This window comes from Danio aesculapii, chromosome 6 (genome assembly GCF_903798145.1).
Source record: "Danio aesculapii chromosome 6, fDanAes4.1, whole genome shotgun sequence".
Lineage (NCBI taxonomy): Eukaryota > Metazoa > Chordata > Actinopteri > Cypriniformes > Danionidae > Danio > Danio aesculapii.
The window spans coordinates 29,160,947-29,181,391 of NC_079440.1; the positions used below are offsets into that span (position 1 = coordinate 29,160,947).

The 20,445-nt window shown below is 34.5% G+C and overlaps 1 protein-coding gene and 1 non-coding gene across 2 annotated transcripts; both read left to right on the forward strand.

The window, feature by feature from the left end:
- On the forward strand, nt 1–72 carry trnaa-ugc (transfer RNA alanine (anticodon UGC)). Its single transcript has one exon. It is a non-coding gene; the product is annotated as a tRNA-Ala (tRNA).
- A 4,535-nt stretch (nt 73–4,607) lies between these two features.
- On the forward strand, nt 4,608–19,046 carry tomm70a (translocase of outer mitochondrial membrane 70 homolog A (S. cerevisiae)). Its single transcript, XM_056459902.1, has 12 exons — nt 4,608–4,893; nt 8,370–8,543; nt 8,623–8,749; nt 9,351–9,460; nt 10,154–10,302; nt 11,430–11,637; nt 11,842–11,976; nt 12,993–13,100; nt 13,195–13,311; nt 15,197–15,294; nt 15,391–15,513; nt 16,826–19,046. Exons 1-12 carry the CDS (start codon nt 4,657–4,659, stop codon nt 16,977–16,979), a joined length of 1,740 nt encoding a protein of 579 aa, XP_056315877.1. The 5' UTR covers nt 4,608–4,656; the 3' UTR covers nt 16,980–19,046.
- Nucleotides 19,047–20,445: the final 1,399 nt, after the last annotated feature.

Below are 20,445 nucleotides of genomic sequence, written 5' to 3' on the forward strand. Positions count from 1 at the left end.
AGACATGTAGCTCAGTGGTAGAGCGCATGCTTTGCATGTATGAGGTCTTGGGTTCAAATCCCAGCATCTCCAAGAGCCTTTTGAGGTTCTATCCACTGAAAAGGAAAAGGGAAAAGAAATAAAACACAGCTTGTGCATTGTGAAATGTAGCTGTGTATGGTCCTTGGTTCAGTTGCAGCATCAACAAATATGTTGAATCATTCACTAAAATATGTATGCCTTTTCTGCACAATCAGAATTGGCATCATTATCATTTTGAGGTGCCGTCCACAACAGTAAGATGGTGGAATAGAAAGAAAAATAACTCTTCATCCATTGGGCATGTAGCTCAGTGGTAGAGTGCATGCTCTGCATAAATAAGGTCTTTGGTTCAATCGTCAGCATCTCCAAGTCTATTTTGAGGTCTATTCACTAACAATTAGAAGAGTAAAAGAAAAGAAAACACTGCTTGTGCGTTTGGACATTAGCTGTGTAAGGTCCTAGGTTCAGTCCCCAGCGTCTCCAAAGGACTTGAATCATTTCAAAAAGGGTGAAAGTAAGGAGAACACTGCTTGCAGCTTTAGAGGTGTTGTTGTATGAGGTTCTTAGTTCCATCGGCAGGATCTACAGATCTCTTGAAGAATTTCCTGAAAGTTTGCTTGAAAGTTGCTTGTGCACAATCAGTATTGACTTTAAAAATCCCTTCAAGGTTCTGTCTTAACAATAAAAAAGTAGTATGGCAAAATAAAACTTTTTTTGACATGTAGGGGATGTAGCTCAGTGGTAGAGTGCTTTGCATGTATGGAGATATACACACATGATACACTCCAGACAGAAACACTCTATAGACATGATACACTCCAGACATGATACACTCTATACATTATGATAGACTCTATACATATACACACCCTATACAAATACTCACTCTATACATATACACACATGATACACCCTATACATATACGCACTCTATACATATAAACATATGATACACTCTATACATAACCACACACACACGAAACACTCTATACATATAAACACACGTTACACTATGCATAGGCACACATGATACACTCTCTATATATACATACACACCAGACATATACACACATGAAACACCCTATACACTCCATACATATGCACACGATGCACACCTGTCAGGGTCTGGGATAGAACCCTGGTGAGAGGTGAGTCACATACCCACTGAGCTACTGGAAGTTGATGGGATACGCTCCATAGCTATGCACACTATAGCTATACACATGATACAATCTATGCATATACACACACGATACACTCCAGACATATACACCCTCTATACATATGCACACATGATACACTCCATGCATATACACACACATGATACACCCAATACAGACATATACACACTCTATACATATACACACACGATACACTCTGGGATAGAACCCAGGTCTCTGGCGTGAGAGGTGAGTCATATACCCACTGAGCTACTGGAAGTTGATGAGATACATTCCATAGGCTTATGATACACTCCAGACAGATAAATTCTATACATATGATGCACTCCAAACATATACACAAGATACACTCTATACATATACACTATACATACACGATACACATACATGATACACGCTATGCATATACACACGAGACACTCCTGTCAGGGTCTGGGATAGAACATGGGTCTCTGGCATGAGAGGTGAATCACATACCCACTACAGTTCGAGTTTTTAAAAAAATGTTCTTTAAGCAGAGCCAAGAGGTCAGAGAGTTTGGGTGAAGCAGGGCGACTAACATTGTAAATACAGATTAATTATAATAAGATGTCGCTAACATTTAACACCAGGTGGAAAATAACCCTTTAAAGATTATTCTTATTATCCTTATTAAATACCAGAGATGTATAAAGTACTAGAGACCCAGACTTAAGTAAAAGTACAAGTACTTTATCAGGGACTTGAGACTTTTTAAGCGACTTGAGTAGAAGTTGAAGTGCTCTTTAAGCATTATACTTAAGTGGAAGTACTAAAGTATTCAACGTTTTTTTTGTACTTAAGTATTGCAAGTAGTTTATTTCAAAATTTACTACTCAAGTACTGAAAGTAAAAGTACAAGTATTGTGTAATGTAGTTATTATAGAAAGCGGTCAAAAGACATCATATTGTTTTGTTTTTTTTAAATATCTTTTTTGGGGGCACGTGATTAAGCAGAACGAGAAGAAACATGGCTTACAATACTGTTTTTCTCTCGCGCTTGAATCACAGATCTGACAGATTATAACAGCTTTAACACACACCTTTCAAAGTTGTTTGTCACAAAAACACTCCGTAATCCACTCAAAACGCTATTGAAACCCATTTTCGGAGCGCAAATTATCGGTTGTAAACGCTGTAAACGGAAGTTCTAAACATTCTATCGGAAGACGCTGGTCGCTATGGCGCCCTCCATGCAGCAGCCAAGAAAAAGGTCTTTAATTGTAACGAGTAGGGGTGTGAATTTACACAGGTCTCACGGTTTGGTTTGGTTACGATTATCATGCCATCGATTCAGTTCAATTCGATATCTAAGCATTGGCGTTGCTTTCCATACATAATTAGATTTTTTCTTCACAACACAAGAAGTTTTTTTATTAAAATCTATAAATAAATTAATATTTATATATTATTCCTTTAACTGCATGCTCGACCAAATGGTTGACCATATTTTGACTGACCATATCTTATTGAGAGGATTACCTAACTTAACTAAACTTGAAAGCACTCGTCAAACATTGCTTCTACGTTCAAAAACAAGGAAATCAGTCTTGACATCATGTGAATTGTTTTTGGTAAAAATTCGCAAGGTAAGCATTTATTTTTTTCGCCATATTACCCTCTAAGAGCCCTAACTTTACAAAGTTATGTTACTTGGTGCCATGAAAAATATTTAGTGTGTTTGTATTAATTTTTCAAAAACATGCTCGACCAAATAGTTGATTTGTCACTTTATGGTAAAGGTAGAAAAGCAAAACTATTGATTTCATATCATATATCATATATATAATACTGTACAATTTTGCCCTTTAATACAGCAGTAAGATATATGAACTGTACCCTTAATTTGACCCACTCAAAGAAAACACTCTTTCTGAATGTATCAAACAAAACTCATGCACAGAAGACAGCATGAGCATTTATACTGCAAAAGGGCAAACTACCAAGCAGCCATAGTGACGTTAAAGGTAAAATGTGTGCCCCTTCCCCTGTAGGCAATGGATGGCACCTTGAGGATAATTGAGCTAATGTTTCCCAGGAGGGAACAGAGGAAAGAGCTTAATGGCTTTGATGATAGTGAAAAGAATGGTAGTGATAAGTAAAGATGAGCAGCATCAAATTTTAGGCTGTAGTTGAATCTGCTGTAACATTGTAAATTTTTGACATTATTGACGTATTAGGACAACAGTGCAGCCTTTTGTGTCATTTCAGCCAGCAAAGACTAAATATTTTTTGCATGTGATTATTTAATGCCTGAAAGTTAGATGTATAAAAAATATTGTTTTTAAAGTAGAAAAATATCTATTTTTCTATGTTGTTTGATTCCATGTGTGAAGTTGAAGTGTGGTTTTCTACAAACTTGCTTCATTTTATGGTCTTCCTTTAAATATGAGTAGACTAATGCAATGGTTCCCAAAGTGGGTGTCGGGAACCCCTGGGGGTCATGGGACAACGATGGTTCACTTGGTGTTTGGTCGCTTGGTTTTTTTCCAAAAATAAAATACAGTTTATTACACTATTAGAAATACCATATGTTATCCATAAACAACAGAAGATAAAAAAATAGCAATTAATATTTAAATAAAAAAGCATGCAAATAAAAAGCCATCAGCCTTTCGTTTTTTTCCATTAGATTGCAACCTCTGGGATGTTTAGATTATATTCAAGACACAACAATAGCATCAGATGCAGCAAATTGATTTTATGGCACCAGGTTAAACTTTCTGACACCTTTATGGCACTCACATTAAAAATCAATACAGGCCACGAATCAACTCTTACATACACACATACACACACACACACACACATATATATATATATATATATATATATAAATATATATATATATAAATATATATGTGTGTGTGTGTGTGTGTGTGTGTGTGTGTGTGTGTGTGTGTGTGTGTGTGTGTATGTATATGTATATAAGAGTTGTTTCATATATATATGAAACATATATATATAATAATTGAGCAAATGTTTCCTAGGAGGGAACAGAGGAAAGAGCTTAATGGGTTTGATGATAGTGAAAAGAATGGTAGTGAAAAGAATGGTAGTGATAAGTAAAGATTAGCAGCATCAAAATTTAGGCTGTAGTTGAATCTGCTATATATATACACATACTGTAATTTTCGTTTTTATATTTGGGGTTAAAATAGCAAATAGCAAAGATTTATCTTTCAAATTTAAGAGTTGTTTCATTGATGACGATTTATTTAAGTCTGTTAATCCGTCTAAAAACTTTGGGAAATTTTACACGTAATAAATAAGTGAGTTAAAGTTAAATCAGCAATAAGCGGTAGTCCTCCAGTATCCCATCATACCACCTGCTTAGTGCTGTGACCTCTCTAGTGTCTTCTGTAAAGGAGGCGGCTCCTGTTGCGCGCGCATGTTCTTCTGTGAGTTTGCGCGTTAGCTGGGTGCTGCTGCGTGGATGATGGCTGCATCGAAGCCCGTAGAGCCTCAGTCTGGGAGTGGGCTCCCCCGCTGGCAGCTGGCACTCCTGGTGGGGACTCCGATCGTCCTCGGTGTCGGAGCTGTCTACCTGTGGAATCGAAGTCGCGCCAAGGAAAAGCAGGGGAAAAGGAATGGAGAGAGGAAAACCCCAGAAGGAAGCGCTAGCCCTGTCCAGGGCCAGCACGGTGCGACAAATCCAGAGCTGGAGAACCTGGTAATCGGCCTAATTTTGAAGTCTGTTTGTCTCATTTTAATGCACCGCATATATATGCATTTGGAGCTGTCGTTTTGGTCGTAAATATATTCTTGACACCCCAACATTATTGCACTTTTAGTCAAGGACACGGCTAGCCAGAGTACATTAGCCGGTTAGCTTCCAAACGTGATCCTATAGACCACTTCTGAGATCATAATGTTTGCTTTTTGGCAGGATTGTAATACGAGTTTGATTTAATAACACTTATGCGGAAGAAGTTTTGATTCTACTCCCAAAGGTCACGATTTCGTATATGTAACGTTACGGTGCCGTGTGATCATGCATTGGGGCACATCCACATGTTACCGTTTTCTTGAAAATTATTTGTGTTTTATTTGTTAGTTACTGCAAATTTGGACTTAATAGGTTGACACTGTCTTGTTTAAACTCATTTAAACCTAAAAACGCCCCCGAGCATGCACCAATGCAGGGTTAGCGTTGCGTTTGTGTTCTCATTCAGGAACACAGTAAGGATTGAGCTCTGGTGACTGTCAATTCACGTGGTTCCGGTTAAGGGGCAGAAACATAATTGTTAGTAAATTGTTTCACATAATTCTTATTGGGGAAAAAATATTGCATGATTAGCTTGCATGAGTAGTCCTAAATGTCTAGTATTGTCATGGAAATTCAATGGTAATGAAATATAGGAGCTTGTTTGTTGTTAATAACACTTTATTATGTTAATTTTCTTATTCCTAGGATATCCAAGATGTAGATTATCTTTTTTTCTTTAGTAGAATGTAAAAGATTATTTTTATCTGATGCTGTTGTTCTTGTTAGTTCAAATGTAATGACAAACTGTCCTGGGTATGTTTTGACAGTATGGAGTGTGAGTGCAGATGCAAACTCGTGCACAAACTGAATTATTTAATTATTTATTTACAGTGGGCATGTTTGTTGTATTTTTCATGGTGCTTGGCTTGCTCTTACCCAGGTTGCGGCAGTCTATATAGCATAGGCATGAGGTGGTATAAGATTCTGACGGTATGATAACCTTGAATAAAGATATTGTGGTTTCAAGGTATTATGATTACTGCTCTAAAATATAAGATAAAAAAAAGATTTTAAATATTTTGGAGCAGTAAACATGTCAGGCTAAATAATGAAAATGAATCAACGACTAAGTACCATTAGTACTAAGTAGTATTACTTCCATTAGTTTCAAAAACACAGATTTCTTTTCAATTTAAAACGGCATCTTTGGATATCTTTTCTGCTGGAGATACTGTTGTCCTAAAAAACAACAACAAAAAAAGTAAATACAAAAATCTTACACATTCCTTAGGAACGGTTTTACAGAAAATGTTGGTGTTTTAAAACCTCAACTTTTCCAAACCGCCTTTATACCTTGAAAACGGTTATCGTCCCATGCCTAACACAAACCAATTGTATATGAAGTTGTAAATATCTCTCATCAAGCAGCTCATGTGTGAGCTCGTGTTATTTTGTGGAATGACGATTGTGATATATACTGTCATAAACACTCTGGACTTACTACCAGTTTCCTGAACTGATAGCAATATCATTCTGCTGCATATAATCATTATTCTCTTGTGAGATGCTTTTTAAATGAATATGGCAAGAAATAAAGAAAACAGTGGCAGTTGTTTTGAACTTGGTGCTGCACAGACAATTTTATCAGTGCTTGGTTGGATGCCCTGCTGCTAATATTATTTGGAATTTTCTTTTTAGTTTTAGATGGAAGTCTGAATTAGGGCTGCACAATATATTGTTTGAGCATCGATATTACAGTGTGATGATTCGCAATAGTCACATCGTGAGTATACGTAATCTTGAGTCAGGATTATAATTGATCATTTAAGTGTGTTTTGAGGCCTGTGACTGTGAGGGTTATAAAATAAAATTTATTTTACATTTAGTTATTAAATTACTGTACACCTGAATACACTTTGACTCCTCAGAAAACACTGTTTATTTAATTAGCATTTTTATTTTTTATTGAATTTATCTAAGCTTGTAGATTGTTTATTATGTTTCATGCACTCGTATACAGAATATAAATTTTCCAATATTTTCGACTCATCTAGAAATTGTATTTATATCGCAATATATATTGTAGAATAAAAAAAATCGAAATGTTAGATTTTTCCAATATCGCGCAGCTCTAATCTGAATAATGCTTTGTTTTTCATACTACAGTTTTGACAAGTTATTAAGCTGATAAGATCTTTCAATTGTAGGGTACCAGCTATCAAGTTGGAATGACAGGAAGTGCATGCATCATTTTGTACTATTTGTGATCTAATTAGGCAGCTCACCTTTGTGTTTCTAAGCTCTAAGGATTAGACAGACGTGGAGTAGGGGATTTGTTCAAGGCTAGACAGGGAGGAGTTTGATACAGGGATTTGGATTTTTATGCAATTATTGTTTTTGATCCGTATATTAACTAGTTGATTTTTTTTTTTTTTTTTGAGAATGTAAAATGATTCATTTTCCACATACTACTATAGTATATGTTACAGCTTTTAAACATCAACTTGGAAAACACACTTCTATATGAAGCCTATTGTTGCAGTACCTAATCAGTGACGACTTGTTGGTTGATCATTGACTAAGCTTACGGCACAGTGCTTGGCAAACAAATTAAAGTAAAATTATATGTACCTTTATTTCTGCTTCTTATTACTGCTTCACTTATATTTTGTTTAATTGTTTATGGTTCTTAATTGTCTAATGTACGGTGGCCATGAGTGGTTTGAAAGGTGCCTCAAATAAAATGCATTATTAATATTATTATTATCCTCTCTGTTTGCTGTTGACATTGGGTTGGATGACATTGTAGATAGAAATCTCCTGAAATGTGAAATGCACAAAACCTATAACCCTAAAAATAATCAAGTAGGCAGATTTTCTCATAATAGGGTATATGCCGAGCTAGTGTTTTTTCCCATACTGATAAACTTCCGGTGACCTGTTATTGTGAGTTTTTTGCATTTTATACGTTTCCTTTTACAGCATGGATGTTGTAATGTAATTAAAATACAATCAGTTCAACAGACTTTGGCATTCATTTAGTTGCTCAAGCGTAAAATGAGACAAAAAGCTGTTTGCTCGCACGAACCCATCAGAATCAGCAGGCTAACGCAGAAGCTCCATTTAATATACTGGGGTAAAATAAATGCTCTTATTATAAAGACATGGTGGGGAAAATGTAATTTAATGCAGTGCTTCTTGTACAATCTGAGACCCACTTTATATCGGATATCACTCAGCCAGTGGAGATCGCTGATTTTTCAAAGAAAACAGACCTTAAACGTGCCGATTTTGCATTGGCATACACTTCACCAAAAACAATTAACCCAGGTTACTGGCAAATTAAAAGTCCTATTAGCATGCTTCGGCATATACCCTATGAATGTAATCGTGCACTCTGATTTTTATTTAAAAATAATTTGGTCTCTCTCTTCATGCAGAGTCCCCTTGACAGAGCACAGTCTGCCAAGAATAAAGGCAACAAATACTTCAAGGCTGGCAAATATGATCATGCGATCAAGTGCTATACAGAAGCCATTGGCCTATGTCCCAAAGAAAAAAAAGCAGATCTGTCCACCTTCTACCAGAATAGAGCTGCAGCGTATGAGCAACAGGTTTGTCTAAGTCAAAGATCATTTGAATCCTCTGTAAAGTGCGTTTGATTTATGACGCATTGCTGTTTTTGTGTTTTAGATGAAATGGACAGAAGTGATACAGGATTGCTCTCAGGCAGTTGAGCTGAATCCTCGCTATGTAAAAGCACTTTTCAGGCGTGCCAAGGCACTGGAAAAACTGGATAACAAAAAGGAGTGCTTAGAAGGTTCACTTCAAGTTATACAAATTGTTTTTACTATTTGAATTTTGTTGGAGTTAGTTTTTGAGATAAAAATTTCATTTTGAAGTCATGTGTGATGCTTTTTAGTAATATTTAGAGTTGTGAGTACCCCGTGTTTTTAAATGATTTTCTGTCATATATTTTTTCTTAAATGAAATAGGCTACCATTAGTCATAATTGAATTGAATTTTTTATTTACAAGCATGAATTCTGATGTGTGATGAAATAATTGAAATAAATTAACAATACAACACATAAGGAGAAATTATAGTGGCATTCACATTTAACTGCTTTGTTTATAATAAAAGTAAAACTGAAAATAGTAATGTGTATTAAATGCAGTATTCTCTGAGTTACATGTCTCTATCATTTTGCACCAATTAAAATCTGTGCACACTTTTAACATGTTTTGCTTGCTTGACATTAATTGCCTTATGCAAGTTGCTTTGCAATGTTATGTTGCAGAGAATGATGTTGAAAATGTGACGCTTTACAGGAAAAAACTATAATCAAAAGAACTTTTTTAACAGTCCTTTGTGGATGTAACATGATTTGTTTATTCAAAAATATGTTTTTACTTTTGAAGATGTGACGGCTGTATGTATTCTGGAGGTTTTCCAGAACCAGCAAAGTATGCTTCTGGCAGACAAGGTGTTGAAACAGCTGGGAAAAGAAAAGGCCAAAGAAAAATACAAGGTGGGAACGAGACTGAAAGATTTCAGAATTTTCAGTTTTGTGAACCTTTACTTGTTTCACTATACAGAGGGAAATTTGATTATAAAATGATTCTCAATGAACCGCAATGCATCCTTTCTCCAGGATTTTTAAATGAATACAGTATCAATAACCACTATAAAGTTTATCTCGTTTGTTAAAAATAAATCAAATAGATTCTAATAACAGCTAAATAAATGTGGTACAATAGGAATAGAAATTAAATAAAAGAATCATTGTATATCTGTTTTTACAGCAGAATTTAGCTAATAAATGATACAGAATTTGAAAAATGCCATTTAATAATGATCACTGCATAGTCTTTAGTGAAATAATTACAAATTAACTAATTGTTATAAAGCTGATCATTAAGTACTAGCTATTTATTAACAGATTTCTTTTTTTAAAATCTAAATCACAATCTATTTTCCAAACATTTTGTCTTCATTAAAAAAAAAATACAAAAATTCACATGCATAATGTCTTTGCATTTGACCTGCAGAAGGGAAGCATCTGCTTTTGCAGTTTCAGTCAAAATCTTATATAGACTAATTTAAAAAGAATATGTTTAATAGGGACACAATATTTACAATCAAACAATGCATTTATTTTTATGATATGTCAGTATAATTTTTTAGATAACAGATCGTCATTATGTTCTTCTGCTCTTCCCAGAACCGGGAGCCCCTTATGCCATCTCCTCAGTTCATCAAATCCTACTTCAGCTCCTTTACTGATGACATCATTTCACAGCCCCTACAGAAGGGGGAAAAGAAGGATGAGGATAAAGACAAAGAGGGTGAGGCATCAGAGGTCAAAGGAAGGTGAGCAAAGGGCATTGTTTTTGTCCATACACTGATTGCTTTGTTGGTTTTTGTTGCTTTTAAAATGTAAATGTTTTACTAGTTCATTAGTATAATGCTAGCTACCAAGATCTCTGTAGGGTGCACCAGCTGTTGTAAGTTTTTGCTTAAACTGGAACGTAAAGTCCACACTTGAGGCTTGGTAATTAGTTGGTTTAAAATAAAATTTGTTCTTCAGCTGCACCCTATTTTCTTAAGACAGGATGAGGTAAGTCGTCATAATGCCCAACCAAAAGCCTACAAATTGTTAAACGGTGAGCCTGAAATGCATGTGAACTGAACGTGAAGTTCTCAAAATAAAAACTTTAAACTTGAAATTATTTCAATAGCCTACACATCAAAAAGAAAAGTAACAGGAAGAAAAATTAAGTCATGAAGTAAATCTCATTGTATTTTATGGATACAAACAAACTTGGCAGGACATCAAAACCTAAATGAATGCAGAAAGCTGCGAGCAGAGAAGGATAAAGGAAGTGAGAACTGGTTCTTCATTATCAATCACAAACTTAGAAATGTAATCTAATCTTGCTGTCAGCTTGTATACTACCATAATTCATGAGCTTCAGCTTCCATAAATATTTAGTTGGAGAACTGAGTTATGTTAGTTCCAAAAGTTCCGTTTGGAAGGGCTCATCCCTATGCCCTAATCCCTTCGGAGGGTGCCTCAGAAGCGATTAGAGCATAGAGATGAGCTCTTCCGAATTAAGTACAGTGTGTGACACCAAACAACTTCTCTGCTCAGATTTATGGCCTAAACTGTCCATCAGTTGTATTTTACAAAATAAAAAAGTAGCCAGTTTTGAGCACGTCGGTTTACAATGACAATTCAATATGGCGGCCATTATTTTTTTACTTCAGAGGGAGAATATATTTGGAACACAGCGTAAGTTCATTGGTTCAACAGAAACCTAACTGTGTACATTGTATCCCTTCACTATAGGTTATGTTTTAACTTGCACACTGTTGGTGCAGCTGTGTATACATTTATAAAATGTATACAATGTATAAAACAGTACTTGAAAGATTTACTTGGTTAATTATTTAAATTAGAATTAACTTACTGAAGTATTGAGCTACTCTTTCCTCAGCTCAGGCTATCTAAAGGCAAAGCAGTATATGGAGGAGGAGAACTATGATAAGATCATCAGTGAGTGCACAAAGGAGATTGAGTCTGGAGGCAGATACTCAGCTGAAGCTCTTCTGCTAAGAGCCACGTTCTACCTGCTGATCGGCAACGCTACAGCAGCACAACCTGATCTTGACCGTGTCATCAACATGGATGATGCCAGCGTGAAGGTAACAGGATTACATACTCATTCTGCAATTTTATCAGCCACCAAATTACATATTAAAGCTAATGTACTGTGTGTGCTGTTGTGTGGAATTACAAATACATATTACTTGTCGTAATGATGTTGTCAGCCTACTTTTTTGGAATATGTTTTGTGTAGCTTGTTTATGTCCTTTTTGGTGCTAATGAGTCTTTCTGATGGGTTTCAGTTGCGTGCTAATGCGCTCATTAAACGTGGAAGTATGTACATGCAGCAGCAGCAGCCCCAGCTCTCCACGCAGGACTTCAACATGGCTGCAGAGATCGATCTCCGTAATGCAGATGTCTATCACCACAGAGGACAGGTATGACAACTTAACATGTTGGAACTTTAAAGCAAGCATTTGTGAAATGTTTGTGGCCTAATGTGCTCACTGCAAAGTTGTTTTTCATATTTCTTTTGAGTTAAGTTTGATACCATGATGCTACGTTAGGAGCAGCATTTTGGTTAAAATCCACATTTGTGCTTCATGCTGTTTAATAGTGTATTATTTGATCATGCACTGTAAAAAAAAGAAGATATGTATCAATATGTAATGGCAGCATGTTTTATATATAACTCCTCAAAATGAGCCAAAGTGAACCATATTTAATTTAAACTGTCTTAGTGTTACGAACTGATTTAAGTCCAAATATAATGTAGTGTAAGTTAATGGCAAGTTCATTTGATTCAACTTGCCATCAGCTGCTGTTACTAAAAAGTGCAGTGATCTGTATACTTTGCTGAATTTCAGACATCACGGAGGTCATTTTTATTTATATACCTTTTAGTACAATTGGTTTTATTAAAGCCAGTGGTTAATCTGTAATAAATAAATAAATACAGTTTCAGTGTTACTTTTAGTCTTTTTGGTCTGTAATGTAAATGTCACCTGCTCATGCTAAAGGTATGTGACCAACTTCAGACTGGTTAATCTGTTAAGTGAATGTAATTTTGAAAGAATTTTTTTTTTCACGAAATTGTAATACAAGCAATCTACTTTAGTGCAAAATTGTATCAATCATGCCTATCACCAAGAATTATAGGAAGTATTCAATGTTCAGAGTGTTTTAGAGAGGGCAGCGAGCAGTTCATTTGCAAATGATGCATAAAAACAACATATCTGGCATCCACTTAAATATGCGCACATACAGAATCATGCAATAAATGGTGTGTCTTTTGATTTGAAACGTCAGATGGATTTTGTTGACACCTGAAACATGCTACATTTTGCAAAAGGGGACTAATTTAAATGTTCCACAGTGACTGTGTTTTGATTTGCAGCATTGCTTTGTAACAACAACTTTGTTAAATAGAGACAATTAAATTTTAATATTTCAGTTGAAGATTCTGCTGGATCAGGTAGAGGAGGCTGTGGGAGATTTTGACGAGTGTATAAAACTTCGACCAGACTCTGCACTTGCCCAAGCACAGAAGTGCTTTGCACTTGTAAGTAGAGGGTACTATTTACAAATGAAAGCCTTTGTGCTGGCACTGTTGACTTTCAGAGAACGTATTATTTTTCTTTTTTATCTTCTTGCAGTACCGACAGGCCTACACCGGAAACAACCCATCCCAGGTTCAGAAAGCCATGGATGGTTTTGAGGATGTCATTAGGAGGTTTCCAAAGTGTGCTGAGGGTTATGCTCTGTATGCACAGGTACTGCTTATCTTTAGCCCATTTACAGTAATTCAGAATTATTAGCCTCGTTTATTTTTTTTCCCCCAATTTCTGTTTAACGGAGAGAAGATTTTTTTCAACACATTTCTACACATAAGAGTTTTAATAACTCATTTCTAATAACTGATTTATTTTATCTTTGCCATGATGACAGTAAATAATATTTTACTAGATATTTTTCAAGACACTTCTATACAGCTTAAAGTGACATTTAAAGGCTTAACTAGGTTAACTAGGCAGGTTAGGGCAATTAGGCAAGTTATTGTATAATGATGGTTTGTTCTGTAGACTATCGAAAAAAAAATTGCTTAAAGGGGCTTCTAATTTTGACCTTAAAGTGGTTTATAAAACTGCTTTTATTCTAGCCGAAATAAAACAAATAAGAAGAAAAAATATTATCAGACATGCTGTGAACATTTCCTTGCTCTGTTAAACATCATTTGGGAAATATTTAAAAAAGAAAAAAATGCAAAGAGGGGCTAATAATTCTTACTTCAACTGTATATTTTTTGCAGAACTGCATGTTGTACTATAGTTTTTAGAGTTAGGGTGCTGCCATCTTGGAATATTGCAGTGTCTGATGTCACGGGGTTGGTTCCGTTCCCTCAGCTGAACAGATACAATGGCAGTAACAGACTGAACACGTACACTGCAAAGCCTAATTTTACCCAATGCGTTTAGTTGTGGGTTTGGAGCTGGTGCAAATACAAGCATCAGTTGTGTGTCAAATATATAAAAATATATTTATTCTATTTTTCTTTTTATTGCTGATTGTTTGATGCACTTTGGTCCACTCTCTGTATTACGCTGCCGGTCTGGGTTTCAACAAGTTCCAATTGCCTACATTATGGGGAGAGGTACTTTTACTTTTTACTGCTACAGCCCTCACCTCTTTTCGAGTTCAAATCAAACTAAGATCAGTGCGGCTTTTTACATGGCAATTTTGTATGTCCTTCATACATGTTGAGAGATCGAGTTGATCGACTTGAAAGGGGAATATGTCTTGACATAATCAACAAAGCGTGAAGTTATGTGCTTTAATCGTTGCATTCGTCTGAATGTAAATCCCCTCATCAGGCAGCACAGCACCAGCGTGAGAGTGGACCAAAGCACATGAAGCGAAAGCTATGCACTTCTACAATTTCATGCATTGGGTTAAATTGGGCTTTGCAGTCTCCGTGTTCAGTCCATTAGTTTAAATGTATCTTTTCAGCTGAGGGCATGGAACCAACCCTATGATGTCAAACACAGCGATATTCCAAGATGGTGGCGCTTTTGCACTAAAAGCTATAGTAAAACATGCCCTTTTCTTCAAAATAGTTACATTAATCGAGTTTGTTTAATATATTTTCATTAATGTGGAAACCAATTTACAAAATAAAGTAAACTTGACTGACGGCTTCACTTCCACTTTAAGGTTTATTTCATCAGTCTGATCACAACTGAACACTAAATGCAAGTGTAAGCAGGATCGAAAATATTTTATAAAACAGATAAATATGAATTTTGATTCTGACTGGTTACATCTTGCAATGCCCCTTAGCTGTTATAAATTTACTGTAAACCATGGCTTTTTGGGGCTTATTGCTATAAGATTGTCCATTTTCAAGCACTTCCATAGATTACTTGAAGCACATTTTAACTTGTTGTTTGATCAAATATGATCATTACTGGACCAAAACAAGGTTTTCATGCATGACTGTTGTACCATCCACATTTTCACAAGATGCCTCTAAATGCAAGCAGAAACGGGGTTATTGATGGCATATAACCATCTATGAAAAAATGTGCTTTATCATTTTTTACTTAAAATATTTAACTAAAATGTATTGACTTTTTCCTTTCATTTCTGTTTTTGCTTTAGGCATTAACTGACCAGCAACAGTTTGGTAAGGCAGATGAAATGTATGATAAATGTATTGAGCTAGAGCCTGACAACGCCACAACATATGTTCATAAAGGGTTAGTGCCATCATTTTAATGGATCTAAATATAGAAAAAAAATCATTTTAATTTGTCCAAGTAAAAAAAACTAATCGGCTATATTTTTATTTGTAGTCTGTTGCAGCTTCAGTGGAAACAGGATCTGGAAATGGGTCTTGAACTCATTAGCAAAGCCATTGAAATTGACAATAAATGTGACTTTGCATATGAAACAATGGGAACCATTGAAGTCCAAAGGTTTGTGAAGGAATATGCTACCATTATTCCATCAAATAGTACTTTTCCGTGCTGTTCTTGTTGTTTTAATTTGTCGGTAATTGATTATCAGGAATGGAACATATTTTTGGCCACTGAGAATGATCAGCCGAAAATGGCATTTACAGTTGTAGTTGATTTTATTGCAGAGACTAAAGATACCATAGTGATATTTATTATTAATGTAGTTGTGGAAAATCAGAATTATTTATATATATATATAAATAAATAAATAAATTAAATTAATGTAGAGCAATATATAAATTTTTTTTTTTTCAAAAATTATTTTTAATTGAATAATGTTTCTAAAACATGTTGATGGTTGCTCTAAGCAAGGATAAGATGCTTGCTCTTATCCACTTTTAACTGTAATATTTGGTATGTCAATCTTTTGCAACAATTACAGCAGCAATGTTCTTAAAATTCTCTAATGCCTGGCAGTGATCTGGGCCAAAACTGAACATTCTGGATGCACTTGACTGAAAACTGAAACCAAATGCTTTGTAATATTTGCATATTATTTTATTAGGTTATATAAAGTAATTTGTAAGACTTAATAATACATTTATCTTAAATTATCTTTACGTTTTATTGACCGTGAATTAGTAAAGAGGTGTCATTTCACCCGTTCTGCAAATCCTGTTGCAAGCAGCAGGAACGTACTATATAGAAATGTTATTTCAATGTGTTAGTTGAGCAGAGTTTGTTTTTCCAGTGAGCATGTGTGGTTTATGCACAAGTCTGTGAACAAGCAGAATATCCACAGAGAGAGGAATATTGAGCTGTTTTGAACTTTAATTGTGTCTCGCGTGCGAGCTAGTTGACAGTGCACTCAATTCTCTTGTGCTTTGGTCAGTGCAACAAACTGTCCTTGCACAGCCTTTGAAATAAATGGCTTTCATAGCACAGTGCTTTCCACATCCAATGTGAAAGTCTCTAAACACTCTGGCACAGCATGGAAAAACATAACATATATTTTTGGCTGTTTTTATCTTTCGGCAGAAAACTGAAAATGCTATTTTTGTCCAATAATTTTTGGTGCATCCCTTGTTATCAGTGTGGTTAATTTTTCGTATTTTTATATTGGTATAATTTAAGTTGAGCTGAATTTATTTTATATTATTTAATAAAATAAACAATTATTACAAAGCATTTATTTTTTCAAACAAGTGCATTCATAATTTTCAGTTGATTATGATGTAAAGTTCCAAAATTGTGGAATTAGCTTGAGACAGAACTTCTGCATTTGCCTTTGTAAAAATCAAACAATGATTTTCTTTTTCCCTACTCACAGAGGCAATCTGGACAAGGCTATAGACATGTTCAACAAGGCCATTAACTTGGCCAAATCAGAGATGGAGATGGCCCATCTGTATTCCCTCTGTGATGCTGCTTATGCCCAGACAGAGGTGGCCAAGAAGTATGGGCTCAAGCCTCCCACGCTATAACTCTTGCTTCCTTTCACCACTCTCAACTGCCGGGTCAGAATACAAGTCCCATCACCCAAGTTTTTTTTGTTTTTTACTTCATTATAAAGATCATCGTTACCAATGAAAAGGAAGTCGGAACAGGTTCTGCTACCACACACTTACCAGTTTTGAGGACTGGAAGAAAATGATGGGGGAGCAGAAAAAGGAGATGTGAAAAATAAAAAAGCTTGTAAAAAGACTGGTGGCTGCTCTGTTGGACATAATCATCAGACGCATAGTTTACATTCTCCTTCGTTGAGTATGGTTTAGACTATCTCACAACTTACAGACAGCTCTCACTTGTCCATGTTCAGCTCTTTTTGCCAATTGTGATAAATGTGAAACTTTTTGATTTAATAATCTTCATTTCGTGGCATCTATTAACATCTTCCGTCAGTAATTACTTTTCTTTCTTTTTTTCCACATCAACGCACCAGATTTATTTAGTTAATTTTGCATATACCATCAGCAGGACTGCTTTACAGATTTGAGATTTGATTCTATAATGTGCAAATGTTTTGTCTTGTCACTGTCACATCCTAGCAATCATATTTGCATTCTTTGGAAATGCAAGATTAAAGTTTTAGTTGATGTTTCTGTTGTAAATCGGTTAGTTCTTGGTGTGTCGCTGTTGTTTTGACACTGTTTATAAGATGGGGTTATTTTTGGGTAATTTGGCAATGCAGTCATTCATTTCTGCTTATTTTTATCATTGGGTTTTGTTTTTCTTTTTTATATTCAGTGCAACTGTGGGATTTAAAATATACAATGCAAATTATAAAGTAATGTCAGACATTTTCAACCTACTTTAAACAGCGAAAACTGTACAGTTGTTGTGTAAGGTAATGTAGCTGAAGTAATTTAAAAGCCTCTCAGCCCTGTACAAGGATTTTGCTGTGAAATTGTTCTTGTCTCCAAACTGAAGCACTAAAATGTTATGTTTTGAAAAACAATTGTCTGTAAGAAACGTAATGTTGCAATTTTGTGCAAAAACATAAATGCATCTTGAAACGTTATGAATATAAAACGTTACCAAAATGACATTCCTCCCCTTTATATCTTGCAAACTGCACATATCTGATTTTATTTCTTTAGTTCCTCTCTGAAATAAAAATATCATTGAGGCATATTTCTGAAGAATTGACTCCCTTTTTGGAAAAAAAAATGGAATTAAAATTAACACAACATATATATATTAGTTCTCCCTCCATACTCATTTTTTTATTTAATATTTGTCAATTCCTGACCGATATTTTTGTAGTGGCATGTTCTTAAATACATGCACTACATGTGTGTTCGGATGTGAATAAGATGAAATTCTAAGTGGCTGTTAAAAAAAATGCTTCTGTTTTCATTTAATTAATGAACGGTAGCTTTACTGATTTTAATAAAAGACACTAAAATATTTTTCTTTATCAATGCAACCATTGCTTCTTTCCCATATGCATTCATTCATTCTAAATTAAAATTTTAAGTTTGCTGGATGATGACAAAACGTCATTGCTGTCTGAATTACTTCAGATGTTTTACTATATTGTAGCTCATTTTTTTAAATCGTTGTCGAATGAATGTTACACAGTACAGGGCTCTGCCTTTACCGTGACCAGAACTAATTTACAATAGGATGTGATCAATTGCCTATGCATGTAAACATGGATCATTGAATATTGCCTAATATGTAAATGTTTACACATGCTTGCTTATTTTTTTTTCCAGGCTGATAAGTTAGTAGCAGTGGTACAGACCAGTTTTGAGGGAACAAGTCATTCCAGCCTGATGCATGTTAAAAAATCACAAATGATAAATAAATAAAAAGTATTGAATTTCAAATAAACTGTGCATTGCAAGCTAATTGGCACCATCTAAAGGTTAAAAATGGATTTGTTGTGCTTAATCTGTTGAAAGTACCTGTGCAAAAATGACACCTCCTAAAAATAAATAAAACAAAAGGGGAAAATGTGATGTCAGTGAAGTATTTCTGTGTAATAATAATGTATGATCACATCAAATAAAGAAGCAAGTTGTCTACCAATGTTTATAAAGTTAGCTTGGTTTTGTGTTTTATTCCTAATTATTTTATGTAGTCCTTAGGAAGTTTTTCTAATAATTAAATGCATGGCCAGCACACACTCAGGGCCAGCAGATGAAATCAAATTTTTAAGCTTAACGTTTATGAATTAGATTTTTTTTTTTTATTTACTAATTGTATGTACTAAATGAAACCTCTTTTCCTTGTTAAGGCTGCATTTACATTCACAAAACAATTAAAAGCATAGTCAGGAAATATTATTTAAATAATTAAAATGTTAGTATACAAATTGCCATAATAATAATTGATCAAATATGAATTGAACGTGTAACATTTATGCAGTCTTTCATTGTTTATTTGATTGATATGAATTTTTTTCAAGGTGCTCGTTCACACTGTCCTGTTGAGTATACAAAAGAACAAAAATTTAAAGTCAAATCGAGGAGTTTATGAAATAGAATTGTACATTCTTATACATGTAGAATCTATGTATTTTTGCAGCTGTGTTATGTAATTCAAATTTTATGAATAAGTACATTTACATATTCTAGCTGCACCCCCAAAGTGCTTTACAATCATATCAGAGGTTCTTCTAGATGTAGCTTTGCACAGAAATCTGATTCATTTCAGAAATAAGATAAAACTATAGTTATCTGAACTACATTTGAACTGGTTCAATGAGCTGAACTTCCTGAATAGAACCGGTTTGCAGAAATGAACCTTAGTTTGGAACGCAGGGCCTGATATAACAATACATAAAATCATTAAATATAACCTAAAAAACAGATAAAAAACAAATAAATTGACAATATATGATACACTTTTTTACATTAAAATTTGTTCTCACACAATTTGGGCAACAGATTATAGGCAATTACAAAATATGTACATAATACATATATTCTATACTATATACTATACTATGTATGTATTCTCGTACATAAATATATTCACACCGCAAATGCTTCATGGGGATAAAAAAAAAAAAACTGTAATCAAAAATGTATTCCAAGTCAATTCAATAGCCAGTGAAATTATGACATGAAGAGAGAATTGATTGGACGAGGTGTGTGTCATTTATTTATTTATTTTTTTAATTATTTTTTTAAGCAACAGCTACATGACAATGTAGTAAACAAAATAATGCCAGGATGATAAAATGTAAATAATAACAACAGCACAATAATTAACAAAACAAACACAAAAAACAAGAGTACAAATAATTAAATAAAATTCTTACAATTACGAACAAGCAGGGTCTTTACATTAATCAAAAATTTTGAACCTAGAGCACAGTTGGACAGTTTTAATGGCCTTTCTATTAGTACTATGCTGAATAGTACAAAAGTAAATTTTCAGTACCTTATAAAACAGCATATATCTATGATAAAACACAGTACGAGGTGTGTGTCATGT